At 48.0% G+C, this 27,413-nt stretch overlaps 1 protein-coding gene across 2 annotated transcripts in view; it reads right to left on the bottom strand.

Moving 5' to 3' along the window:
- LOC119973251 (inositol 1,4,5-trisphosphate receptor type 2-like) overlaps nucleotides 1-25,647 on the bottom strand; it is a 169,581-nt gene extending 143,934 nt beyond the window's left edge. For both annotated transcript variants that reach the window (XM_038810980.1, XM_038810981.1), the window contains exons 1-11: nucleotides 25,389-25,647; nucleotides 23,057-23,156; nucleotides 21,503-21,663; nucleotides 14,791-14,932; nucleotides 12,819-12,977; nucleotides 12,407-12,579; nucleotides 7,433-7,552; nucleotides 6,213-6,398; nucleotides 5,380-5,631; nucleotides 1,058-1,202; nucleotides 693-843 (exon numbers count right to left, since the gene is read on the bottom strand). In XM_038810980.1, coding sequence (XP_038666908.1) covers nucleotides 693-843; nucleotides 1,058-1,202; nucleotides 5,380-5,631; nucleotides 6,213-6,398; nucleotides 7,433-7,552; nucleotides 12,407-12,579; nucleotides 12,819-12,977; nucleotides 14,791-14,932; nucleotides 21,503-21,663; nucleotides 23,057-23,156; nucleotides 25,389-25,612 — 1,813 coding nt within the window. In that variant the 5' untranslated portion in view covers nucleotides 25,613-25,647. The remainder of the gene's footprint in view (nucleotides 1-692; nucleotides 844-1,057; nucleotides 1,203-5,379; nucleotides 5,632-6,212; nucleotides 6,399-7,432; nucleotides 7,553-12,406; nucleotides 12,580-12,818; nucleotides 12,978-14,790; nucleotides 14,933-21,502; nucleotides 21,664-23,056; nucleotides 23,157-25,388) is intronic.
- Between the last annotated feature and the right edge of the window lie 1,766 nt (nucleotides 25,648-27,413).

Below are 27,413 nucleotides of genomic sequence, written 5' to 3'. Positions count from 1 at the left end.
GCCGTGCAAGAATGACTAACTAGCTTACTTTTAAGATGTTGATTGTGAAATAGATATTGGCCAGGACACTAGGGAGAACGGCCCTGCTTTTTCCCGCAACTGCCTCTGGAGTTTTCATGGCCACCCGAAGAGGCAGCCAGGGCCTCACTCTAACAACCCTGCTAAAGGGCGGCACCCAAAACAGTGCAGTACTTCTTCAGTGCTGCACTAGCGCCAGACAAGAACACATGCCGAGACAAGCGATTCTTCCCAATTTTGGAATTTGCAGTCAGCACAATTCAGGGGTTAAGATAGTTAGGAATGTTCCAACATACATTGCTTCAAATGCAATTTTAATCCAGTCAAAACCAAACTACAGAAAGCAACTAATTTCTAAAGCTCAGCATTGTCTATCGGTCCAAATTTGTCATTATAAGGTATAACTTTAACAATTAGCGTCAGAGGTTTGTGTTGACTCTCTATTAGTGGGTAACGCACAGCGCTGAGCCCCTTGGCACTGAGGGAAGCTATGTCAAGGTTGTCAGCTTGGTGAGAAACTGGTTACAAAGCCCATCATAGACAGGGGAGCATGGGTATCAATTCAAACCGACAAATTAAGGTTCATACGATTCAACCACTTCCCATGCTATTGAGGCACAAGCTTTATTTAGCTTCTCACCCTGAAGAATTATATTACCGAGCTCGAAACTGACCTCCATCTTGAAACTTGCTCAGTCTTTCCAAATATGAGGGTGGAGGATTCTGGACACAGTCCAGAATGGCCAACAGCGTTCGGGTTAGCCTCAGAAGCTCACTAAAACTGTAGAACCCAAAGTAGATTAGGTTTCGTGCCAAATTCACCACCTGGAAAAGCAACAGAAGATTCGGTCAGTTGACCCACAGGTCTAAATAACAAAGCCAACAGAAACTGGACATTCTCAATCCCAATATATTGGGCTCAGCCCACTTCAGTGTCAAGCTACAGGATCGCGTCTCCATGTTGCAATTTCTATGCAATCCTCAAAATGGGGAATGGTGTATTCCCAGCATTAACATTACTCGGCTCCCTGTTACGCACCACAAAAGTGAGCTTGTTCTTTTCCTTGTTTCCAAAGGGAAATGGCTGAGTTACAACATCCTTAAGGTACTCCTCCACAAAGTCCACCGTAAGAGCAAACTTGTTCTTTTTGTCATCGCGTGAGGGGTCAGTGAATGAGTCATACCTGCCCAAAGATTAACAAAGATACTTCATTAGACAGAAGCCTAACCTCAGGTTACACAACTACTACAACACTGGGACCGACGCAATCTTGAGTACAAAAGCAAATGAGCTTCAGCATCAAATGTATGTCATGAAAAAGCATATAAAACATTTCATCATGAAAGTCTTCCTGTTATTCTACTTTTTTCTTTCAATTAAGATGGATTAAACAATAAATATTCCCTTGTGAATATTGTCATGACGATGTGACGTGTGCAAAGGGAAAATTAGTCTTAATGTCATTGGTTGGTCAGATATATATTGAACTTCTTTAAAGGAATTGTGCCAAGCAATAAGTCAACTGACTTATGATTGCCGCCACAGGTCACCTGACATGTCAGCATTGGTTTGTTTCTGGCAGTTTCCACTGTGGATTACAAATCAGAATGTCAAGGCAAAAGGCCTATGGAATTGCATACTTGCTGATGTCAAGAATTACTTCAAAAGGGGACAGAAACGTATAACCGGCTCTCACTATTTGCATTCCAATAAAGCTACATGGCACCAGGCAGCCAAAAAACTACAGGGATAATGAAGGTGCTGATAAGCTCATTTTAGCTTATCACAGGAAGAACGGACCATGCAGAAGTTACGGCTGGGGCATTTAAAAAAACCACCTGGGCCATAACATAATAGCCAAGATCTGTCTAGACATAAGCTAATCAATTACCTTCTGTGGAATACCCTAATCATATGGAGTGGACATGCGTGACTGGAATCACCATTTTACAGCACCCTGGTTGTTTTTGAAGCATAATAGAGCAGAAATAGCTGTGGAAGCAATAAGGCTGCATCCCTCTCAAGTCTATTTTTTGCTTTTTAGCATTGAGGCCTCATATGGCCAAAGGTTAACCTCCTCTACTGTATGACTTACAATTTTGAGGCTGGAATTCCTCATGCTAAGATCTCATGGGTATTTCCGATCAATGACCCTGCACATGGAACTATCCGATACTGCATTTAAATCAGAGACTTCAGTTTGTTCCGACTCTCTTAGCAAAATAGCCACGCAGAATCAGTAAAAGAGCCACGCAGAATCAGCAAAATAGCCACGCAGAATCAGCAACATAGCCACGCAGAATCAGCAAAATAGCCACGCAGAATCAGCAAAAGAGCCACGCAGAATCAGTAAAAGAGCCACGCAGAATCAGCAAAAGAGCCACGCAGAATCAGCAAAATAGCCACGCAGAATCAGCAAAATAGCCACGCAGAATCAGCAACATAGCCACGCAGAATCAGCAAAATAGCCACGCAGAATCAGCAACATAGCCACGCAGAATCGGCAACATAGCCACGCAGAATCGGCAACATAGCCACGCAGAATCAGCAACATAGCCACGCAGAATCAGCAACATAGCCACGCAGAATCGGCAACATAGCCACGCAGAATCGGCAACATAGCCACGCAGAATCAGCAACATAGCCACGCAGAATCAGCAACATAGCCACGCAGAATCAGCAAAAGAGCCACGCAGAATCAGCAAAATAGCCACGCAGAATCAGCAAAATAGCCACGCAGAATCAGCAAAATAGCCACGCAGAATCAGCAAAATAGCCACGCAGAATCAGCAAAATAGCCACGCAGAATCAGCAAAATAGCCACGCAGAATCAGCAAAATAGCCACGCAGAATCAGCAAAATAGCCACGCAGAATCAGCAACATAGCCACGCAGAATCAGCAAAATAGCCACGCAGAATCAGCAACATAGCCACGCAGAATCAGCAACATAGCCACGCAGAATCAGCAACATAGCCACGCAGAATCAGCAACATAGCCACGCAGAATCAGCAAAATAGCCACGCAGAATCAGCAAAATAGCCACGCAGAATCAGCAACATAGCCACGCAGAATCAGCAAAAGAGCCACGCAGAATCAGCAAAATAGCCACGCAGAATCAGCAACATAGCCACGCAGAATCAGCAACATAGCCACGCAGAATCAGCGAAATAGCCACGCAGAATCAGCAAAATAGCCACGCAGAATCAGCAACATAGCCACGCAGAATCAGCAAAATAGCCACGCAGAATCAGCAAAATAGCCACGCAGAATCAGCAAAATAGCCACGCAGAATCAGCAAAATAGCCACGCAGAATCAGCAAAATAGCCACGCAGAATCAGCAAAATAGCCATGCAGAATCAGCAACATAGCCACGCAGAATCAGCAACATAGCCACGCAGAATCAGCAAAATAGCCACGCAGAATCAGCAAAATAGCCACGCAGAATCAGCAACATAGCCACGCAGAATCAGCAAAAGAGCCACGCAGAATCAGCAACATAGCCACGCAGAATCAGCAACATAGCCACGCAGAATCAGCAACATAGCCACACAGAATCAGCAAAATAGCCACGCAGAATCAGCAACATAGCCACGCAGAATCAGCAACATAGCCACGCAGAATCAGCAACATAGCCACGCAGAATCAGCAACATAGCCACGCAGAATCAGCAACATAGCCACGCAGAATCAGCAACATAGCCACGCAGAATCAGCAACATAGCCACGCAGAATCAGCAAAATAACCACGCAGAATCAGCAACATAGCCACGCAGAATCAGCAACATAGCCACGCAGAATCAGCAACATAGCCACGCAGAATCAGCAAAATAGCCACGCAGAAAAAGTTAGAAGGATTAAAACCACTTCAACGTCCTGCATAACAATGGTACTGGCCCCTCCGTCTCCACCCACACCCCACTCCCTCCGGCACCCACACACACACCTACACGCACTCTTATGCCCCCCTGGCTCTGGATTCACGAATACAGTAACCACCCTATTGAATACCTCCATCCTTTTTTAATGGCCAAGCACTATCTTGGAAACTTTCCTCTTCCTAACTTAAGAGTATCTGTGAATCTGTGCATACACACTGCTCTGAAGCCAATCTTGGTTGTGTTTAGGCGATAGCCAGAGACTTTATTGTTTTTCATTTATCCGTTCATGGGATGTGGAAGCCAGCCCAGCATTTCTTGCCCATCACTCGTTGCCCTTCAGAAGGTGGTGATGGACCGATTCTGTGAACCGCTGCAGCCATGTTGTATAGGTACACCCACAGTGCTGCTCGGGAGGGAGTTCCAGGATTTCGACCCAGTGACAGCGAAGGAACGGCCGACATATTTCCAAGTCAGGATGGTGAGCGGGTAGGAGGGGAACTTGCAGGTGGCAGTGTTCCCATGTTGCCCTTGTCCTTCCCGGCAGTAGAGGTCACGGGTCTGGAAGGTGTTGTCAAAGGAGCCTTGGTGAGTTGCTGCAGTGCATCTTGTAGGCGGTGCACACAGCAGCAATTCATATGGTGATGGTACACTCAGCGTAATGTTAGGAAGGGAGTTCAATTTTAGATTTTGGCACAACTGAGTGACGTTTGGAGCGATTTCAGAGAGCAGTGAAAAGTCAACCACATGTGGGTCACACATGGCAACAGGTGTCCTTCCCTAAAGTGCATTAGTGAACCAGGTGGGGATTTTTTTCGTCACTGTGACGGAGGCTAGCTTCTTTCAATCCCAGACTTTAATTTAGATTCAATTTAAATTCCACCAGCTGCCATGGTGGGTTTTGAACCGTTGTTCCCCAAGCATTAGCCTGGGCCTCTGGATTACTAGTCCTGTGACATCACCGTTACACCACCGCCTAGCACCTGTGATAATCCCTGGTCATAATCAAATCTAAACAAACAGTAGAAGCACAAATTAAACAAAGTCCTTTGCATGTTCTGACGATGTATTAATAGTTAGTAAATTATTAATTATAATCAACTGTCAGAAAATCATCACATTGCGGTTGAGAGATCTTGGCTGTCTGTAAATTGGTTGCTGTTGCAGTACAACAGTGGAGACACTACAAAAGGGCTTGGTGGTAAAGGTTTTTTTGAGGGGTCCTGATGTTATGAAAGATACAAAATAAAAAGGAATTTTCTTTAAAACTGTTTATTTTCTGCCTTTCAGCCATTCTTTCCTGAGGCTATGGAAAGTGCTACCCAAATGCAGGTTCTTTCTTTCTGCTTGGCTCTAGGATTTTAACAGAGCATTCAATACATTAGACCATGGCATTGGGAGGGGCATACCCAGTTGATTCATTATTTCAGGCTGCCTGCTAAAAAAAAAGCTTAGATTTAAATAAATGCATAAACAAGGCGTACTCGTGAATTGTGATCTTGGTGGGGATTTCAGCCCACAGCCTGGCATATTTCACGGGGGTGACCGACTCCTGTGGGTCTCGATCCACGTGCATGTGCAGCATCAGGCGGCAGAAGGAAGCCCGTAGATCATAAGGAAGGTTCTCATCCGACATACAGCGAAGAATGAGGTCCACGCCAAGCTGTGTCGAGATCTGATCGATGGCAAGATACTGACGATCGAGGCACATTCTTGCAAACAGGTTCAGCTGGTACCTGGACGAAGGAAAAAGGGGAAAGTGGATGTAGGAAAACGGTGATGATCAAAGCCACTGTCAAATCATAACTCCGCCTTAACCGGGAGCTCATCACAAACTCTGCTCCCAAACCCGAACCTGCACAAAGTCCCACTCACCCACTCCCTGTCCAGAAACACCTACGTTTTATTTCTTACAGTGGTTTTAAAATCTCTCCATGGCTTTGCGCTCTCCCTGTTTCTTCATCTCCTCCATTCCCACAGCCTTTCAGATTGCTAGAATCCTCTCCAGAAACCGCTCCCCTGTCTCCCCTTCATTAAAATGTTTTTTTTTAATTTCTCTCTCTAACCAATCACCAGCCCTGATGTCTTTCTTTGACTTGAAATCAGTGGTTTTCAGCTTATCCTCTATGCCGACCTTTGCGATGGTTTACTATGTTAAAGTAGCCATACAACTGCAAGTTGTTGTTGTTGTAGACTCGTGATACCCTTGAGGGAGCCCAGGATAGGTAATCAATGCTGCCTGATAGTATCACCCACATCTTAAAGAACAATTTTTTTCCCCAAAAACCTGCTTTAATAATTATTACAGAAAAATTACCTGTAGTATGTTAAAATATCCTTATCCTCTTTATTTCCCTCCTTCGCTTCCTGCGCTAGATGCCGGATAGACTTGCCGTGAGGTTCCTTGTCTCCATCAATCCAGTATAACCAAACTTCATCGTCTTCAACATAATCTTCAAGTAAGGAACTTTCCAAAGTGAAGTCCCCACGGTTTGATAACAGCCTTTACAAAGCAGGATATTTAAAACAGGAATATGAGGCTCACAAGCAATAGCAAAACCAGAGTTACAAAGGAATGTAAATAACAGCCATTCAGTCATGCAGCACAGAAGGAGCCATTCGGCCCATTCAATCCATGGCAGCTCTTAGTAGGACAATCAAGCCAGTCCCCCCCCCACCCCATCAAACCCCGCACCCTCCGAGTTTTGTTTTGTTTTGATCTTCTCCACTTCCACTACCTTCATAGGCAGTGAGTTCCTGGCCATTACCCCTCGCTTCATAAAAAGTGTTCTTCCTGCCACCCTCCTGCACCAAACCTTAAATCTGTGACGGGAATCTTCACAGGGCTTTACAGCCACAGACTCAGTGTATATATTTGTGTACGTCTGTTGAACTGTAAAACAGTAAAACATTTCCAGAAGCCAATTGGACCCTCTTCCTTTGAAACGATTAAATGTTTCAGTCATAATTTCACACAGAACCTTAATCCTCACCCACTCTAAAAACCAAACTTCACAGCAGCCCACAAACCCGAACACCGTCACCCATGGCATTTACCCATGATCCCCTGCAAGTAAGGCCCGATTAACGGCCATTCAAATAGCTGTCTTGTGAAACAAAAATCAGGAAATACTGGAAACACTCAACAGCTCAGGCTGTGCAGAGTGAGAAACAGAGGCAATGCCTCATTAGCCGAGGTGCTGCGGGCATTTTCTGTTTCAATTTCAGCTTTCCAGCGTTCTCATCGTTTTGTTGTAGCTCCATTGTTACACCACCATCTTGCGTAACCTCAATTAAAATCGATCAGGTTTCAATCGTGCCAATAATAATTCTGGACTTTTCAAATAAATCTTAGATTTGACAGGGATAAATTCACAATTTATCACAGTGTAAGGATGTATTGATAATCATACAGACAGATGACACAATGGCTAAGAGACATAGAGGTCACTCTATAATTTTACAATGCCAGCAGAGATGACATTAAACTGTCCAGTTAGAAGGTCGGCAATCCTGCAAAAACGTAATACTGCTTACTTGGTTTGAATGAGAATGTCAGCATTTGAAGCATTTAACATGAATTTGCAGATGAGTTCCTGAGTGACGGGGATGGCAATGTTGTTGGACACGCAAAGATCTGACAGGTAATCCAAGAACCTGCAAGAAAATCAATGCCGCAAATGAGCAGGTATTTTAGCATCAATCCCTTCACTTCCCTGTGGTACACCTTCTGAATATTGGAGTAGAATCTGCTGGCAAGTTAATGACGAGCTAAAGGTTTGCATGGACCATAATTAACTGGGCAAAATTATCCCGTAATTTCTCAAGGGACGAGATACGGGGGTGGCAAATGGGTTAAACTTTCTAATTTTCTTGGCAGTACAGAACTTAAATCTTCTGAAAAGAAAGTAGACTATAAGGCCAAAGTTTCTCATCTTACACTTGTAGATACATAGAAGATAGGAGCAGGAGGAGACCTTTTGACCCTTCGAGCCTGCTCCGCCATTCATCACGATCATGGCTGATCACCCAACTCAATAGCCTAATCCTGCTTTCTCCCCATAGCCTTGGATCCCATTCTCATCAGGCCAAATGCAAGAATTCCAAATTTCAAACAATCACAACAATTCATACTACAGGAGAAAAGTCAGGTAAACTGTAGGATATAAAAGTATAATAATAATTAATAAATATTACTTAATAACATTATAAATAATCATTGGTAATGGGATAAAAATCATGTATATTGTATGTAAATCTTTGAAACTTGACATTCTTGTGTTTGTCCTGATAAATTCAGCAAAATGTTTCTCTTTTCAGCAACATTCAAATTTTCAACTTTTTAAAGTCTGATTTTAGTTCTCCCTCTTACTTCAATCTCTTAATTTCTCTTGCCACACCTGATTTGATCCATATTTCTCTCTTAGTAATTCCAGTATTTTACCCCCTCTATCCTTTAATCTCATTGATTCAGGGGACAGTTTGTTGGTCCCATTGCTCACCAAGGTCTCGGGGGCCTCTTTGGTCTCAGCATCGTTGTGAACTTGCCTTTACGTCAATTTTCAGCGCAAAATCATTTGTAGTTGAAAGCACAAGGGGGGGGGGTGGAAGAGAATCGAGGGAGGGCCGGGCGAATCACGCCACGCCGCCCTGGCACCCCCCGCGATTATTCCACCCCCCCCCCTCCCCAAAATGGCATGTCGCGTTTTGCGACAGGCCGCTCGGAGAATCGCCGCTTGCCGTTTCTCACGGCAACGGGCGATACTCCAGCCCGGATGGGCTGAGCGGCCTGCCGAACCCGACCGGCTCACGCAAGCGGCAACCACACCTGGTCGCTGCCGGCATGAACAGCGCGCGACTGCCGAGTGTGGGGCCTGTGGGGGGGGCGAAGGGAGGATCGAGCACCATGGGCGTGCTCAGCGGATGTCTGGCCCACGATCGGTGCTCACCGATTGTCGGGCCGGTGTCTCTAAAAGATGCACTTTTTTCCCTCCGCCACTCCGCAAGATCAAGCCGCCATGTCTTGCGGGGCAGCGGAGGGGAAGACGGCAACCGCGCATACGTGGCTGACGTAACTTCGGCGCTGCCAGCCGCGTCATTCCCGGCGCGTCGCTTTGACGCAAGCGTCATGGCTCGGCGCGCGGAATTCACGCGCCGCCGTTCCTAGCCCCCCCCCCCCCCCCCCGGAGGGGAGACGAGAGGGGATCGATGCTAGGGTTCGCCCGGAGATGGCAGCCTTTTATCGACTTCTTTGGGGAAAATTAAGCTGTCAACAGAGGGGGAGGAATGGAGTTGTAAAAGGAAAGAAGGAGGCATGGGGTGTTGGATGAGGTGGGAAATAGTTAGTGGGAGAGGGAGATTGGGTAATTGTGTAAGCCATGTTGGCTGGGTTAGGTTGTTGGTTGGGGATGGGGTTATTTACTTTGTTGCTTATCCTCTTGAAAATTGTTAAAATTATATATGCCTTAATGAAAATATTTTTTAAAAATCACAATCTCATGGGATACAAGGAAAGGTGATGGGTTGGATCCAAAATTAGCTTAGTGACAGACAACACAAGGTAATGGTCAATAGATGTTTTTGCTAATGTAAAAGTTTCCAATGGTTTTCCACAGGGCTCAGGTTTGGGGCCATTGCTGTTTAATAATCTTTATTGTCACAAGTAGGCATACATGTACACTGCAATGAAGTTACTGTGAAAAGCCCCTAGTCACCACATTCCGTCGCCTGTTCAGGTACACGGGGAGAATTCAGAGCACATCTTTCAAGACTTGGAGGAGGAAACCGGAGCACCCGGAGGAAACCCACGCAGAAACAGGGAGAACGTGCAGATGTCGCACAGACAGTGACCCAAGCCAGGAATCGAACCTGGGACCCTGGAGCTGTGAAGCAACACTGCTGCCCACTGAGCTATCACTTGTTGTGTATAGTAATGATTTAAACTTAAATCTTTGTGGCATGATTGGGAAATTTGCAGATGACACCACCGCTTGGCCGTTTAGTTGATAGTGAAGAGGATAGCTGTCGATTCTAGAACAATTTCAATGGTTTGGTTGAATGGGAAAAGTGGCAAATGGAATTCATTCCGGAAAGGTGTGAGGTGCTGCTTAATGCAAGTGAATACTCAATAAACAGGAGATATTAGGAGTGGTTGAGGAAGTGAGAGACCACAGTGTATGTCCACAGATCCCTGCAGTAGAACAAGGTGGCACCATCAGGAGTAGGGGATTAGGGGATTGTAAAACACATTAAACACCTTTTGCATAACCGTTATGATGACTCTGTCATTTTCTTCAGCAACGCGGGCTGACCTCCAAAGCCTTTGCCCATCTCTCCAAGAATCTCTCCCTCCCCGTGGCACTCACCCACCCTCAGGCCGTGGACATGTCCCAGGAGCTGTGTCCCATCCCCTGGGTTTTCAGATGTTGGCTGCTACGTGTGTGGTCTTGCCTCCCGTAGTGTCCAGGCACGGTGTCCAGGCATTAAGGCATGATTCGGACGCTAGGCAATGGCTCCCACATGCTCCATAGCTCATGCACCCATGGGATCCACTTGGGATGTGTGGTGCTCACTTAGCCATGATTGCCAATTCTCTATCATCTAGCCTTCAGCCGCAAGGCCAGAGGCCTCAGCAGCCGGTGGGGGTTACTGGTGGTCATTGGAGCAGACGGGCAGTGACAAGGGTTGCCCCCGGAACGCGTTCACATGATCCAGGGGTTGGCATGGTGGTGTGCCCCCCCCCCCCCAAACAACCCCCCACCCTCCTGTGATGGCCCACCCTGCGGAAGATCCCCCACCCCCAGCCGAGCACTGGGGTGGCAATCCCAGCGCTCCCGGCCTCTTCGCCTCTAACCAAAGATCGCTACCCCCTCCTCGGCTCCCCGCAGAAACCCTTCCGCCAGGTTCATATTTTTCAAAAGGAGTAGTAATCAGTGCCAGCGTGACCACTTGCTGGGGAGGCTGCTGAATGACAGGAGGCTGTTGGATATGGGGTGGCTCCTGTTAATTGTATGGAAATTGGGCTTGAGTGGTGATAATTGGTTTCCAGCCTCACTATGGCGAGATCCTAATTTTGCCTACGGGAACGTGGTGGCCGCATCACAAATTGTTTGGCGCCTGGTGCGGTTCTCGTTTTTGGCCTCTCCCGCTGTTCACAGGCCTTGTTTCACTTGAGCGAGAGCATAACGAGGCCTGGGAATCATGCCCAGTGTGTTTAAACTTAAGTAGGTCATGGGATTTGAGTGGTTGGTGGGAGGAGCCAGGTCTAAAGCAGGCAGTATTTTAAATTTAGTTTAAGTTCTCTGGCATGACTGAGCTGAAAAGCAAAGTTAGAGATATAGCATTAAGCTGACAGGATCTTTCTCTCTCTTCAGTCTCTCAAAAGGTCTCAGGGCAGCACAGTGGCACTGCTGCCTCACAGCGCCAGTGGCCCAGGTTCAATTCCGGCCCTGGGTGACTGTCTGGAATTTGCATGTTCTCCCTGTATCTGCACTGTGTTTACTTCGGGTGCTCCAGTTTCCCCCCTACAGTCCACAGATGTTCAGATTAGGTGGACTGGCCATGCTAAGAATGGCCCCTTGGTGTCCAAAGATTAGGTGGGGTTACGGGAATAGGATGGGGGAACAGGGCTGATGTGGGGTGCACTCTCAGAACATCGTGCAGACTCAATAGGCCAAATAGCCTCTTTCTGCACTGTAGGGATTCTATGATTCTATGAAAAGGTCTCTCTATTCAAAGATTGGCAAGGAGTCCTCGATTGACTAATTCTATTTAAAAATGTTTTTTGACCTGTGTTGGGTTTTGCTTGATTGGGGATAAAGGTATCAGTTAGAAGTCAAAGTGTTTCCTTTTATTGTTAAGCATTGTTTAACTGGTAAGTATAAGCTGTTATCCCCCGATGTTAAAGATACTTTAATACTGCGTTAATAATAAAGTTTGTTTTAATATAGCATATCTCTGTTTTTGCATGGAATAACTCCAGGGGCGAGGCATCCTTTCCTCACAGTCTTACAATTTTTTTTTTTGTAAAGTATTGAGGTTCCTGTCCGGTATCCCAGCAACTGTTGGGGTCTAGTCTGGGATCGTAATACAATCTATTATTAATTAAATGCAAATTTAAAAATAGGTTTTAGAATTTGATTTCTCTATTCGAACATAAATTAACAGATAAATGCTAGGGCCTGGTTTAGCAGAGGGCTAACTCGCTGGCTTTGAAAGCAGACCAAGGCAGACCAGCAGCACAGTTCAATTCCCGTACCAGCCTCCCCGAACAGGCGCCGGAATGTGGCGACTAGGGGCTTTTCACAATAACTTCATTGAAGCCTACTCGCGACAATAAGCAATTTTCATTTCATTTCATTTCAAATGTTGTGGCGCCAAGACTTGCAAGTATCTTTTTTAAATCGCAGTGTGATAGACGGATCTAAGTGAGGGTTTTCCCAAAGAGGTCCCTGCAGAAGATTTAATTTGAAGCCAAAAGGCAATGGGGAAATCAAAAAAGGTTAATCCCACCTGGGCTCTCTGTTCCTCCTCAGCAAGTTGACAAAGGTTTCAATTTCCTTCGCTGTGATGTGTTTCTCCAGCAGCTTCCTATTATTGTGTAACAGGGCCGTAATGGTGTCTTCTGCCAGCACATCATATCCAATTTGGGATTGCATGATGCCAAACATCTTTGCAATGTACTCCTGAAAGAAAAAGAATAAGAGTATTGTGGGGTGGGGGGGATGGGCATTGGAGAGCCTCTTTCAGACAACCATGGGCCGAAATAACTCCTTGAGTGTTGCAAAAACAGCCAATGATGTAAATCCATACCCATGCTGTGTGGGTCAACATTTCCCTTCCCAAATTAAAAGAATCTCGGTTTTAACCACAATTGTTGAAAATGTACACATTCCGGGTGTTGCTAACAATGGACAGTACCGACCTGATTTTTCCGATAGTCCTGTTGGGAGTGTCTAAGGACCCGGTAACACAGCCGCAATATATATCGATAAGGAGCATATCTCTGATCTCCCAAATCTTCCAGCCTTAACATCGGCCCTTCTCCTTTGTCCATGAAAGGGGCCTTCAAAATTCCAAAGATCTGTCGCGGGGGTGAACAAAAAAAAAGACATCAAATTCTGACAGGAATCTCAATTTCTCGCACGGCTCGTTTCTTCAAACGCTTAATTTCAATCCATTTCTGCTTCCCTCAGCATTAAATGCCACAAACCCATCACGATGATAGAACCAAAGAGCCGCCATTTAATCCCCAAGAGATCAGAGCTGACCTGGAGCACAACGTAATTTACCCACTTTTCCTCATCCCTTGACACCGTCCCAACCTTGAACATTTTAACCTAGCATTCAGCGGCACAGTAGCACAGTGGTTAGCACTGGTGCTTCACAGCGCCAGGGTCCCAGGTTTGATTCTCGGCTTGGGTCACTGTCTATGCAGAGACTGCATGTTCTCCCAGTGTCTGCGTGGGTTTCCTCCGGGTGCTCCGGTTTCCTCCCACAAGTCCCGAAAGACGTGCTGTTAGGTAATTTGGACATTCTGAATTCTCCCTCCGTGTACCTGAACAAGTGCCGGAATGTGGCGACTAGGGGCTTTTCACAGTAACTTCATTGCAGTGTTAATGTAAGCCTACTTGTGACAATAAAGATTATTATTATTAGCCTGTTTTTGGGGGGGGGGGGGGGGGGGGTCAGTGTTCCTCGCCCTAGTGGTTTTCTTCACATTTATTCTTTTGTGGGTGTCGCTGGCAGGTCCAGCATTTGTTGCCCATCCCTAACTGCCCTTGAACGGAGTGGCTCCCTAGACCATTTTCAGAGGGCACTTAAGAGTCAACCAAATTGCTGCAGGTCTGGAGTCACATGTCGGCCAGACCAGGTAAGGATGTCAGGTTTCCTTCCCTAAAGGATAGTTGTGAACCAGATGGGTGTTTACGACAATCGATGATAATTTCGCAGTCACCATCACGGAGACGAGCTTTATATTCCTGATTCAATTGAACTTTAAAATTCCACCAGCTGCCATAGTGGGGTTTGAACCCATGTCCCCAGAGCATTAGTCTGGGCCTCTGAATGCTAGCCCACGTACTGCAGAAGCACGGTGGCACAGTGGTTAGCACTGCTGCCTCACAACCCCAGGTATTCCGGTCTCGGGTGACTGTCTGTTGGAGTTTGCACATTCTCCTCCCAGAGTCCAAAGATGTGCAGGTTAGGTGGGGTTACGGGGATAGGTCAGGGAAGTGGGTCTGCAGCAACCTTCCTCTTTTGGAAGGTTGCTGCAGACTCGATGGACCGAATAGCCTCCTTCTGCACTATATGTATTTCTTAGTACTATGTCGCAATCTCCCACTTTATGTGATAAAGTGCCGGCTGATTTCACTGTTAAATGGCCTGGCTCTGATTTAAGATTATGCCTCCTTGTTCTGGACCCTCTAGGCAGAGACAAATATCCCTCTGTATGTATCCTATTCAATCCCTTTACGATTTTAAACACCTTGATTCGATCCATGATCACCTGCACTGGGGGAAACACATGCCACGTTTAAGCGACCGTCCTCGTAATTTAACCTTCAAAACCCCAGTATAATTCTGGCGGATGTGTTCAGCTGGTTGAGATTTACGCCCAATGGAGACAGCTGCGGGGTCAAACCTACTGGGCCAACATGTTTACAGAGGACTGAGAGGTGTCGTGCAGGCTCTACATCTGCAATGGCTGAATAAATAACTTGGTACTCACACTCTTACATGGAGCGAGATCAATAAAGTGCATTCCACTGACTCATTGTAGGTTAGCATGATTTCATACCATTGAGAAACTGACCGGTCCTTTGAGATGTCGCCATAAGTAAATGGTTATGCGAGAGGTAGAAAAATCAAAGCTTTCCAAAGAGTGGTGGTTTTACCTGCTTCAAGATATTTTGCTCCCTCATTAGCTTCTGCCTCTCCCTATTTGGTTTGGTGATGATCACATCCAAGACTTCCTGACCATTGCAGGGCACATGAGCGACAAAGAAAACCAAGTCTTCGAGCAATTTTGTCACAAACCTGTCAATAAATTCAACTGATTAATTTGCGATTTGGAATTACCCTGTTCATAGTTGCTACTTATTAACAAAATGTTTCCTGCAGATTGTGAATCAGTTCCCGTGTCAGGACTTGCTCATTCTTATAGCCCGAGGAGGAAGCCCCCACATTTCATTGTGGGAGATTTTGGTGTCAAACCTGGGTTGCACTGCATGCTTACATAATAGACGTGCCGTTGTGGCGCAGAGGGTAACGTCCCTGCCTCCGAGACAGATTTGGTGCCAAACAGGTTGACTATCAACTGCAACACACCCCCCTTCTTATAATAGAATTTACTGCAAACCAAAGACATTCATTTGAGATGAAGCACGTTGAGGTATTTGTGAGGGTTGAGCTGTGTTGAATGTGAAAAGTCGGTACATATATTGCATTTTATATCTGTTGCAATAATGTTCTACAAAGCCTGGGTTAAGGTATTGATATTTTTGCAGTAATATTATTAAAGAACCTAGGTTAAGGTATCCAAATGTGTGTCTGCTAAAGTTTTAATTAATAAATCATAAAAGATGAGGCCATGATTGATTCTAACCAATTAACCTGTTTGCATAGAGGTCAAATAGGATATTGTTATGATTTCTGGAGATTCCCTGGAGAGTAAATAATTTGTGAGGGGTTGTATTTAGCCCTAGCTAGATCATGTGACATTTTATTGGGATACAGATGATGTAATTCATGAGGAGCCAGCCTTGTCCGTCCCTTTGCAGTTTGCAATAGGTTGTGAGTCTGATAAGACAAATGGATTTTAAGTTAAACAGCAGTTTTGCCAAATGTTGCTAGGTTGAGCACAAGTGAGCTGAATCTGCCCTTGAAAGGAACTCTCTCCAAAGGTCTGCACAGTTGAGCAAGTTATCCATTTTAACTTTATTTATAAAAGTGGCATTTGAACTGTATTGGGTTGCTTATTTTGAGTTAGTAGCAAATATAGATTGTAAGTTAAATGTTTTCCTTGTATTTAAGAACTGTCTAACTGATAATTGTAAATTTATTTCTTTGATGTTAATGTGGTTGGATTTTGTATTTAACACTCGTTTTAACATCATAGATTATCATAGATTATCATAGAATTTACAGTGCAGAAGGAGGCCATTCGGCCCATCGAGTCTGCACTGGCTCTTGGAAAGAGCACCCTACCCAAGGTCAACACCTCCACCCTATCCCCATAACCCAATAACCCCACCCAACACTAAGGGCAATTTTGGACACTAAGGGCAATTTAACATGGCCAATCCACCTAACCTGCACATCTTTGGACATAAAAGATACCAATTGGTCAGAATCATCATTCCTGGGGTGAAGTATTCACAAATTAAAAAAATTGTTTGGGAGCCTGGTCCAGTATCCTGACAGAGCTCAGATGCTGTAAAAATGTAACTATTTAGTTTGCAGTTATTGTTGCTTCTATTTATGAATTACATAGCCCTTCTTCTATTACATTTCGTATAAATCAATTTAACTGGACAAATTGGACAAACGACAGGTTCATGAGAATTGTACCAATGTTGAGGAACTTCAGTTATGAAGACAGATTGGAGAAATGAGGGCTTTGTCTCCTGTGTGGGGATGAAATGATCGAGGATGAGAGGACACAGATTTCAAATGTTTGGTAAAGAAGCAAAAAAGGACAATCTTTTTCACGCACTGTAATTCTGCGATTCTAACACTTGCAACGTGAAACTTCACAAAAACGTCAGACCTCTTTAAAAGTAAGAACATTACCGTTCTACCGATTGTCGGCAGCGGGTCCGATACCCGCGCACAATTTGTTCTACCGCCGCCCGGCAGGATCAGTCCGCGGGGCGGCTGAGGGGCACGACGGCCCGCGCATGCGCGGGTTTGCCGTGCTGCTAGCCCCGCCCGGGGGGGAGAATCGGGTCCTGGGAGGGGGCGCGGAGGCTGCCGTGAAACAAGGCCAGTTTCACGGCAGCCTTTACGACTCGCCACATTTGCGGAGAATCAAGCCCATGTTTTCTGAGAAATACAATGAAGATTAGTTGGACAACACACACAACCAGTGAGGAATGTTTGAGTGAAGCAGGCACATGAGAAGAACTTTTGCAGGTGACCGCCAGGGAGGAAATCCTTTAGGCATGACCTTGGAGAGAGAAAGCAGAACATGTGATTAGCACTCTTCCCACCTACGATAAATAATGGGAATAGAGCCTCAGGTGTTTGAAAGGTCAGGTGAGATCATCTGCTGCACCTCTCTTGATGGCTGGGCAAGCTGATTCCTCAAAGACAAAGTCTGCCACGAATGAAGTTATTTCTTGCTGGTGGCGTGGGAAGATCTTGTTTGACGCCTTGTTTGCAGGGTTGCCGCCTGCCTCGCAGCTTCTGAAACCACATGCCGGCATGGTGGCAAATTCCTGGCCACAGCTGGTGTTGCTATTTGCATTGACTGTCAGCTCGAGTTCCCCCACTTGTCGTGATTGATGTGTTAAGGGCTTGACGTCTCTTTTCACAACATCCTTTAATTGGAGCTTGGGTGCCCTGCTGGCCTCTTGGCCCAGGAAACCTCCACGATCAGCATTTCCTTGGCGATGCAGGCTTCAAGGTGATGTGGACAAGTTTGAGTGAGTGAGAAAATACATGTGAAGTTATCCACTTTGATGGGAAAACATGGCAGAGTATTATTTAAATGGTGATAAATTGGGAAATATTGGCATACAAAGGGACCTGGATGTCCTTGTACACCAGCATGCAGGTACAGTAATCAGTTATGAAGGCAAATGGTATTTTGGCCCTCATTGCAAGAGGTTTTTAGTACAGGGGTAAGGATATCTTACTGCAGCTATACAGGTCCTTGGTGAGACCACACCAGGAGTATTCTGCGCAGTTTTGGTCTCCTTCCCTAAGGAAGGATATACTTGCCATAGACGGGGTTTAGTGAAGATTCACAGACTGATTCCTGGGATGGCAGGATTGTCGTATAAGGGGAGATTGGACCTGTATTCATGGAATTTAGAAGAATGAGAGGGGATCTCATTGAAATGTATAAAATTCTGGTGGGGCTGTTCAGAATGAATGCAGGAATGCTGCTTCCTCGAGCTGAGGCCGCGGGGGGTGGGGGGGGGGGGGGGGGGGGGGCGGGGGGGTGTCTAGAACAAGGGTCACAGTTTCAGGATATGGGGTACACCATTGCGACTGAGACGAAGAGAAAATTCTTCATTTAGAGGGTGGTGAACCTATGGACTTCTCTACCACAGAAAGCTGTGGAGGTCAAGTCACTGAATATATTGAAGAAGAAAATAGATAGATTCCTAGACTCTAAAGATGTCAAGCGGTGTGGGGAGAGCATGGGGGTCTGGTGCTGAGATAGAGGATTAGCCATGCTCATATTGAATGGCTGAGCAGGCTTGATGGGCCGAATGTTTCTATCTTCCATCCTTTGCATTTGTCCAAGTCAGCAAAGTCTTCTTTACTTGATTAACACTTGCATGTTTGGCATGTCTGCCCTCGGAATAGATTTGGCTTTCCATGTGATCCAAGGGATCCGTCATAAACCCTAGAGATGGAAGCTTCTGAGCTGATTTTCTTGGGAGGAGCAAGTTGTTCAGGCTTCACTGCCAGAAAGCAACATGCTAAGGATACAGATGGTGGAGATCAGCAGCTTGGACCTATGGGGGGTCCATTATTTCACAGTGTCTGTTTTGTTAGTTGGCCAAAGTCAACGGCCAACTGTATGCAAAACTCTTCAACAAGAGACTAGCTGCCTGTCACAGCCAAGGGAGCAGAATTTTCTGACAGTATCCAGTGGTGTTGTTGTTTAGTTTTATTACAGGCAGAAACAAACCGGCCTGTCCCATAATTTGACACCATTGGTGAAGGGGAATGTGACAGAAGCATGGGATGGACATTCCATTAGCCATTAGATGGGTTTCTTGTCTGGGCATCTTCAGCAGAGCCGATTCACTGATCGGGACGAGCCGCAATTTTGACTCGGCTTTTGGCCTGATGGTGCTTGAAGGTACACTCCTTCGCCAGGGAAAGCGTGTGTTAATAGCACAGAGAAAAAGATGCAATACCGAGTAGGGCTATAACACAGCCTTGCTGCATTCCATTCCTGATGTCGTCTGTTAGGCTGGCAGCCTGTCCCCCAGCCCGGCCCAACGTCCCCTAGCCCGGCCCAACGTCCCCTAGCCCGGCCCAACGACCCCCAGCCCGGCCCAACGTCCCCTAGCCCGGCGCCGCGTCCCCTAGTCCGACGCCGCGTCCCCTAGCCCGGCCCAACGTCCCCTAGCCCGGCGCCGCATCCCATAGCCCAGCCCAACGTCCCCTAGCCCGGAACAACATCCCCTAGCCCGGAACAACGTCCCCTAGCCCGGCTCCACGTCCCATAGCCCGGCCCAACGTCCCCTAGCCCGGAACAACGTCCCCTAGCCCGGAACAACGTCCCCTAGCCCGGCTCCGCATCCCATAGCCCGGCCCAACGTCCCCTAGCCTGGCCCAACGTCCCCTAGCCCGGCCCAAAGTCCCCTAGCCTGGCCCAACGTCCCCTAGCCTGGCCCAACGTCCCCTAGCCCGGCCCAAAGTCCCCTAGCCCGGCCCAAAGTCCCCTAGCCCGACGCCGCGTCCCCTAGTCCGACGCCGCGTCCCCTAGTCCGACGCCGCGTCCCCTAGCCCGGCCCAACGTCCCCTAGCCCGGCCCAACGTCGCCTAGCCCGGCCCAACGTCCCCTAGCCCGGCCCAACGTCCCCTAGCCCGGCCCAACGTCCCCTAGCCCGGCCCAACGTCGCCTAGCCCGGCCCAACGTCCCCTAGCCCGGCCCAACGTCCCCTAGCCCGGCCCAACGTCCCCTAGCCCGGCCCAACGTCCCCTAGCCCGGCCCAGCGTCCCCTAGCCCGGCCCAACGGCCCCTAGCCCGGCCCAACGTCCCCTAGCCCGGCCCAAAGTCCCCTAGCCCAGCGCCGCGTCCCCTAGCCCGGCCCAACGTCCCCTAGCCCGGTCCAGCGGCCCCTAGCCCGGTCCAGCGGCCCCTAGCCCGGTCCAGCGGCCCCTAGCCCGGTCAGCGGCCCCTAGCCCAGAACAACGTCCCCTAGCCCGGCCCAACGGCCCCTAGCCCGGTCCAGCGGCCCCTAGCCCGGCCCAACGGCCCCTAGCCCGGTCCAGCGGCCCCTAGCCCGGTCAACGTCCCCTGGCCCGGAATTGCGTCCCCTAGCACGGCCCAAGGTCCCCTAGCCCGGCCCAACGTCCCCTAGCCCGGCCCAACGACCCCTAGCCCGGCCCAGCGGCCCCTAGCCCGGCCCAGCGGCCCCTAGCCTGGCCCAACGTCCCCTAGACCGGTCAACGTCCCCTGGCCCGGAATTGCGTCCCCTAGCCCGGCCCAAGGTCCCCTAGCCCGGCACTATGTCCACTAGTTCGTACTATGTCCCCTAGCCCGGCCCAGCGTCCCCTAGCCCGGCCCAACGTCCCGTAGCCCGGCCCAACGTCCCCTAGCCCGGCCCAACGTCCCCTAGCCCGGTCCAGCGGCCCCTAGCCCGGCCCAGCGGCCCCTAGCCCGGTCCAGCGGCCCCTAGCCCGGCCCAACGTCCCCTAGCCCGGCCCAACGTCCCCTAGCCCGGCCCAGCGGCCCCTAGCTCGGCCCAGCGGCCCCTAGCTCGGCCCAGCGGCCCCTAGCCCGGCCCAGCGGCCCCTAGCCCGGCCCAGCGGCCCCTAGCCTGGCCCAACGTCCCCTAGACCGGTCAACGTCCCCTGGCCCGGAATTGCGTCCCCTAGCACGGCCCAAGGTCCCCTAGCCCGGCACTATGTCCACTAGTTCGTACTATGTCCCCTAGCCTGGCCCAACGTCCCCTAGCCCGGCCCAACGTCCCCTAGCCCGGCCCAACGTCCCCTAGCCCGGCCCAAAGTCCCCTAGCCCGGCCCAACGTCCCCTAGCCCGGCCCAACGTCCCCTAGCCCGGCCCAATGTCCCCTAGCCCGGCCCAACGTCCCCTAGCCCGGCCCAACGTCCCCTAGCCGGGCCCAACGTCCCCTAGCCGGGCCCAACGTCCCTTAACCCGGCCCAACGTCCCCTAGCCCGGCCCAATGTCCCCTAGCCCGGCCCAACGTCCCCTAGCCCGGCCCAACGTCCCCTAGCCGGGCCCAACGTCCCTTAACCCGGCCCAACGTCCCCTAGCCCGGCCCAACGTCCCCTAGCCCGGCCCAACGTCCCTTAACCCAGCCCAACGTCCCCTAGCCCGGCACAATGTTCCCTAGCCCGGCCCAATGTCCCATAGCCCAGAACAACGTCCCCTAGCCCGGAACAACATCCTCTAGCCCGGAAAAACGTCCCCTAGCCCGGCACTATGTTCCCTAGCCCGGAACAACGTCCCCTAGCCCAGAACAACATCCCCTAGCCCAGAACAACGTCCCCTAGCCCGGAACAATGTCCCCTAGCCCAGCTAGATTTCCTGCATCCGCAGTATTTTTAATTTATTAGCATTGATGAAATAGAATGGATGGAGCTCACGTTGAGCATGAACTTTAGAACCCACCTGATTTAACTGGTATTATAAATTCTGTGACTAGCACAGATTATCAAAGTGCAAACACCAACCTTCTTTCATTCTGGGTAATGGTGCCATCCTCCAGCCTTTGCACTGTTGCGAAAAGCACCTTGCTGGCATCATTCGCAAAGTCTAAATCTCGGACTTCTGAGAGAGGCACGGAGACGATCGCAAACGCTTCCTTATCTTCCTTGGTTGGACACGTCCCAATCTAACAGGTGAGATAATCGTCAATCTATAATTCATGGACAATGTCACGGCAATAACCACAATAGAAATGTTATGCGAGAAGAGTGAAATATTTTAGTTTGCCAATGGCGGTTTTCCCAGAGAGAAGCCTCACGGGCCAATGGGTTGTGGGGACCCAAGCCTTAAATTCTGCCCAACAAGCAGCACGGCGGCACAGTGTTTAGCATTGCTGCCTACGGCGCTGAGGACCTGGGTTCGAATCCCGGCCCTGGGTCACTGTTTGTGAGGAGTTTGCACATTCTCCCCGTGTCTGCGTGGGTTTCACCCCCACAACCCAAAGATGTGCAGGGTAGGTGGATTGGCCACTCTAAATTGCCCCTTAATTGGAAAAAATTAATTGGGTACTCGAAATTTATAATAAAAAAAATAAAACATTCTGCCCAACATTTCCGATCCGCGACCTGTCATTAGAACTGGAGAAAGTTTGAAATGTTATAAGGCTTGAGCAAGAGGGCCGAGTGAGGTAAAGGACAAAAGGGAGGGTGTGTGATGGGGCAAAAGGAAGGAGAGGTTAAATCACAAAAGGGTGCGAGGCCAAAGGGAGTGGCGATGGGACAAGCAACGAATCAAGCAATGTGTCCAGAGGAGGTGTGAACGACACAATCATAAACAGGCACCATCCTAGAGCGATAAAAACAATGGGAATAAACTAAAATCAGCAAAGAAAAAGGAAACAACATGGAAACTAACTCAAATGGTTGAACTCAACAAAGATGAAGTGCTGTTCCTCGAGAACTAAGAGGCCAGTGTGAGGACAAGGTGGAGAATTAAAATGACAAGCCACTGGAGGTTTTGGGTCAGGCCTGCAAACTGAATGTAGGTGTTCCGCAAAGAGGTACAAAATCGGCATTGATCTCCCCAACGTAGAGCAGACTACATTGTGAGCGGCGAATACAATGTGCTAAATTGAAGAGCACCAAAACTGTTGTCTGACTTGGAAGGAGCGTTTGGTATCTTGGACAGTAAGGCAAGAGGAGGTAAACGGGCAGGTGATACATCTCCTGAGCCTGTTCCAGGAAGGAGATGAAGTGTTTAGCGTGATTGAGGAGTGGGCCAGGTTGTCACAAAAGGATTTTTTGGAATACTCAACGGGGCGAGGAAAGGGAGGCGCCTTTCGTGCTGGTGTGACTGGAAGGTTTGCCAAATCGGTGGAGGATGATACAGTGAAGATGGAGGTTGGTAGAGTAGAGGAGAGGACAAGGGGAACCTGACTGTGACTCTGGGTTGGAAAGAGGAAATGGGGAGAGCAGAAGTCCAGAAGTGCGAGCGACGACCATGATTGAATATTAACCACAATGTAGAGGAATCCTCAAAAGTCAACTTTGTAGAGCTTTCAGCTGCAAATTGTGCTGTACCTTCAGCATTACCGGCCGTTCTTCCTCTATGTCTATAGGGATGTTACTGCTGGTGACCCAGGTATTTGTGCAGAGGTGCCTTAATCTAACGTAGGAGTTCCTGAGGAAAAACAACAATACTTATGAAACAGTGCTCATTACTTCAGTTAAATTTCAATTTCAATTAAATAAAAGATAGCTCAAGGCACGATTGATAAACTAGTAGTGGAACATTCCTCAACTGAATTCCCTCGTCCTCCTGACTGTAGGTGAATGAGTGTTGCTATGGTAACTCTTTCCTGTCCTCCTCAACACTCGCACTATTGCTTTTACAATAGTCATCCATATTGAGGCTGCTTTCACTCAGTTAGCTGGACCATGATGCAGAGCGAGGTCAACAGCGCGGGTTCAATACCCGTACTGGCTGAGGTCACTAACTTCTCAAGCTTCGGGCGGCATGTAGGCCGAGTGGTTAGCACTGTTGCCTCACAGCGCCGAGGACCCGGGTTCGATCCCAGCCCTGGGTCACTATCCGTGTGGAGTTTGCACATTCTCCCCCCCAACCACCCAAAGGTGCTCAGATTAGGTGGATTAGCCATGCTAAATTGCCTCTTAATTGGAAAAAAAATAATTGGGTGCTCTAATTTGTAAAAAAAAATTCTCAACCTTGCCCCTCGCTGGAGGTGTGGTGACCCTCAGGTTAAATCACCATCAGTCAGCTCTCCTTCCACATCCCCTCCGTCCATCCCTCCGCCTATGCTCATCTGGGACTATGGCGACTTTACTTACTTTGACATCCATAGTGACGCTTCCTTGGACGGCTCAACACTTACACTATACATCTGCCATAATCTGCATTTATTTGCACAGATTCAAAGCAACACACTTTGTAGAGGCTGAAAACAGAAAACCGGTATTTAGCTCTGGGAATCTGAGTCACGTGACATCGGGCTTTGCGGTACGAGAAATCTTGCCCCTTTATTCACATCAACTTGTGAGCTGCGGGGTGGGGGGTCAGTGTTATGTAACTGAGTGCGAGGTGGAGCACTGCGTCTAATTCTGTTGGCCACTTTAGGAAAGATGCAAAGAAATTAGGGAGAATGCAGAAAAGATTCACGTTAACAGTCCCAGTGATGAGGACCTTCAGTTACATAGGCGGATCAGAGAAACCTTGAGAGGACATAAAGTTGAGAGGAGATTCAATAGAAGTGTTCAAAAGCCATGAGGGATCTGGACCTAGAAGAAAAATTGGTCCCACTGAGAAGGGGTTACCGATTTAACGTAACAGTAAAAATCAGCAATGGAAACATCTTGAACACGCGTGAGAATGTGGTGGAGGTGAGTTCGATCGAGGCATTCAAGAGGGAATTGGATTATTATCTGTAAAGAAAGAATTCAGAATTACCGGGACAAGGCGGGGCAATGGCACGAGGCAAATTGTTCATTTGGAGAGTTGGTGCAGACACAATGGGCCCTGTCATAATACTTATCCATGTATATGATGGAGTGCAGACAGGCAGTGATTGACACACAGGATGACCAGTGAGCACACAGAACACAGCAGCCAATCACCAGACAGGACATGACCACTATAAAGCCAGAGGGCACCAGTTTTCCCCCTCTCTCGGGACCCAGCCTCTGAGACAGTCAGAGCTCGTCAAAGCAGCAGCCAGTGCAAACACCATGTGGTAGTCAGTTAGTTTGGTCAGGCTAGCCTCAGGTCTCCAGTCAAGTCAGCATAGTGTCAACCCACAGTTAAGCATGTAATACAGTTAGATGTTAAATAAAACCGTGTTGCATTTCAGCAAGTGTTGGAAGCCTGTCTCTCTCTACACTGCATCAAACGCAGTCCACCTAGACCCAGCCTGCACAACACATCAGGCCCCTTGCATGCTGCAATAACCCTGAAATTCTGTGAACTGGCTTTCACCAAATGCACCTCAAAAGCGACACAATTGACAAAATATACGGCTGCCAGGTAAATCTATCGAGAACCAGGGACACAGTCTCAGGACATGGGGTGAGCCACTTAGGACTGAGATAGGGGGAACCCTTTCACTCAGAGAGAAGTGAACCTGTGGAATTCTCTACCTTAGAATGCTGTGGCGATCAAGTCACTAAATACATTCAAGAAGGAAATAGATAGATTTTTAGACTCTTAAAGGTGTCAAGAGGTATGGCGTGTGGCATCGAGACAGAAGACCAACCGTAATCATACTAAACGGAACAGCAGGCTCGAAGGGCTGAAAGACCTACTGCTCATATTTTCTGTTTCACACAAAAATGTAGTTACGGCAAAACATGGCACAAGATTCCGGAACAACTGACCCGTTGTTGAAAGGCCAGCAGTTACCTGGGGACCAGGGAGTCAGCCCTCTGTAGAGTGGTGGTGTCCAGTTCAAAGAGCGATGCAATGTCGTTCCCATGGGGCACCGACACCAGCGTGTACACGATCTTCTCCACCAAATGCCACTTGTTTTTAGCCGGCAGCACGTCTCCCCCGCTCTGAAATGAAAAACGACAAGCTGGAGTGCAGGCTGCAATGAAAGATGCAAAGGGGTTGGTCCAAGTGGACATGTTGCCACGCTCAGTGAACACCCAACACAATTAGTGATCGGAACACAACTCTGGAAAAATCTAGGAGCAGCTGCGTGTACACGAGGTGACTGAACGGCCAGAGTTAAGCACCAAATATTACACTATAGTGGGTGTACTTTGGAAAAAAAAAAAGACTTCAGCCGACAAAGAGTGGAGCAATTATTTCATATTTCCAGCACCTGCGGTATATTGCTTTTATGTTAGAGATGTGTAACTTGCTATCATCCGGTTTAACAATACTGCATGGTCAAAATCTACTCTATTTTTTAAAAAACATGTAATGTTAACATTGTCGTCACTGGATGAAATGATTTTGTTTTAAATCGTGGGAAACATGACTGGATTATCAAGAGTAGCGGCCGTTTCTTGCACCATGCCGCAGAGAGAGATCAGATAAGCAGTGATGTGAGCTGCAAGGCTTGCTTTAACCTCCTGGTGTCACTCACTGTCCACTAACCAGCACTCAGCATGAAGGTTCATGGTCAAAACTGCTCCAGCAGATTATCACTGACTGCGCGCTGAGATCTATTCCCAAAATAGAGCAGCAAGATCAAGAAGCATCGAAAGATACCATTTTGCCGGTACGGTTGGAGACTCATTTGAGCTCTTCACAAACCAGACTTAATTCTTGGCAAGTACTGTGAGAAACATGGGACTTTTGTGTGATTAGACCACATGCAAAGGGTATAAAGGCAAAGTAATATGCACATATATAAGTGCCTATCGTAGAACAGTTATAGGGCACACACTGTGATTTTCAACTTGCAACACTCTTTTGTTTTTAAATTTAGAGTACCCAATTCATTTTTTCCAATTAAGGGGCAATTTAGCGTGGCCAATCCACCTAGCCTGCACATCTTTTGGGTTGTGGGAGTGAAACCCACGCAAACACGGGGAGAATGTGCAAACTCCACACGGACACCAGAGCCGGGATCGAACCTGGGACCTCGGTGCCGTGAGGCAGCAGAGCTAACCCACTGTGCTACCGTGCTGCCCAATCTTGCAACACTCTTGACCAGAAGGTCGAGTTCAAGTTACACTTCAAAGACAGAAGCACAGAAGGGCTTAAACGTTTCAATCAATTTCCCTCTTACTCTTCTAAACTCTAATGGACAACCTGCCCATTTCTGGAATTAGTCCAGTAAACCTTCTCTAAACTGCTTCCAACACATTTACATCTTTAAATTAGGCCTTAAACAGTTAAACAAATTTCAGTTACCATCTGTGGGAGATTCTTCAGGTAGGTCTCTCAAAACTAAATCATTTACTTTTTCAGCGTAGGTCATTTAAGACATTCTAAAAGAACATCCAAGACTTTAAACTTACTCAGTGTAAACGTACACAGTTTATATATTTAGTGGGATTTTATTACAAACATTTCAAAGGATAAACCAAAGTGACCGAGTCTTCAAAATATAACTCTGTTCAGAGTCCTTTGTTATCTGCTAACAGGGGCGAAATTCTCCGACCCCACGCAGGGTCGGAGAATCGGCCGGCAGCGGTGTTAATCCCGCTCCCGCAGGGTTTTTTATTCTCCAACCGGCCAAAAACCGGCGCTGTGCAAATCCCGCCGGCAGCCTCTGAAAACAGCTGGTGCCGGCGGGATTTCATTCTATTTTTCTTTCAACAAATCTCCGGCCCGGATGGGCCGAAGTCCCGCCGACGTGGCCACGGGTCACGTCGGCGAAAAACAGAGTGGCTTTAAAACGGCGTCAACCATTGATGATGGTTGATGCCGTTCAGTGTCCGAGGGCGAGTGGGGGGGGGGGGGGGGGGGGGG

This window comes from Scyliorhinus canicula, chromosome 11 (assembly GCF_902713615.1).
Source record: "Scyliorhinus canicula chromosome 11, sScyCan1.1, whole genome shotgun sequence".
Lineage (NCBI taxonomy): Eukaryota > Metazoa > Chordata > Chondrichthyes > Carcharhiniformes > Scyliorhinidae > Scyliorhinus > Scyliorhinus canicula.
Note: the sequence above shows the minus strand (reverse complement) of the source record. Positions and strands in the feature narration are given on the sequence as shown.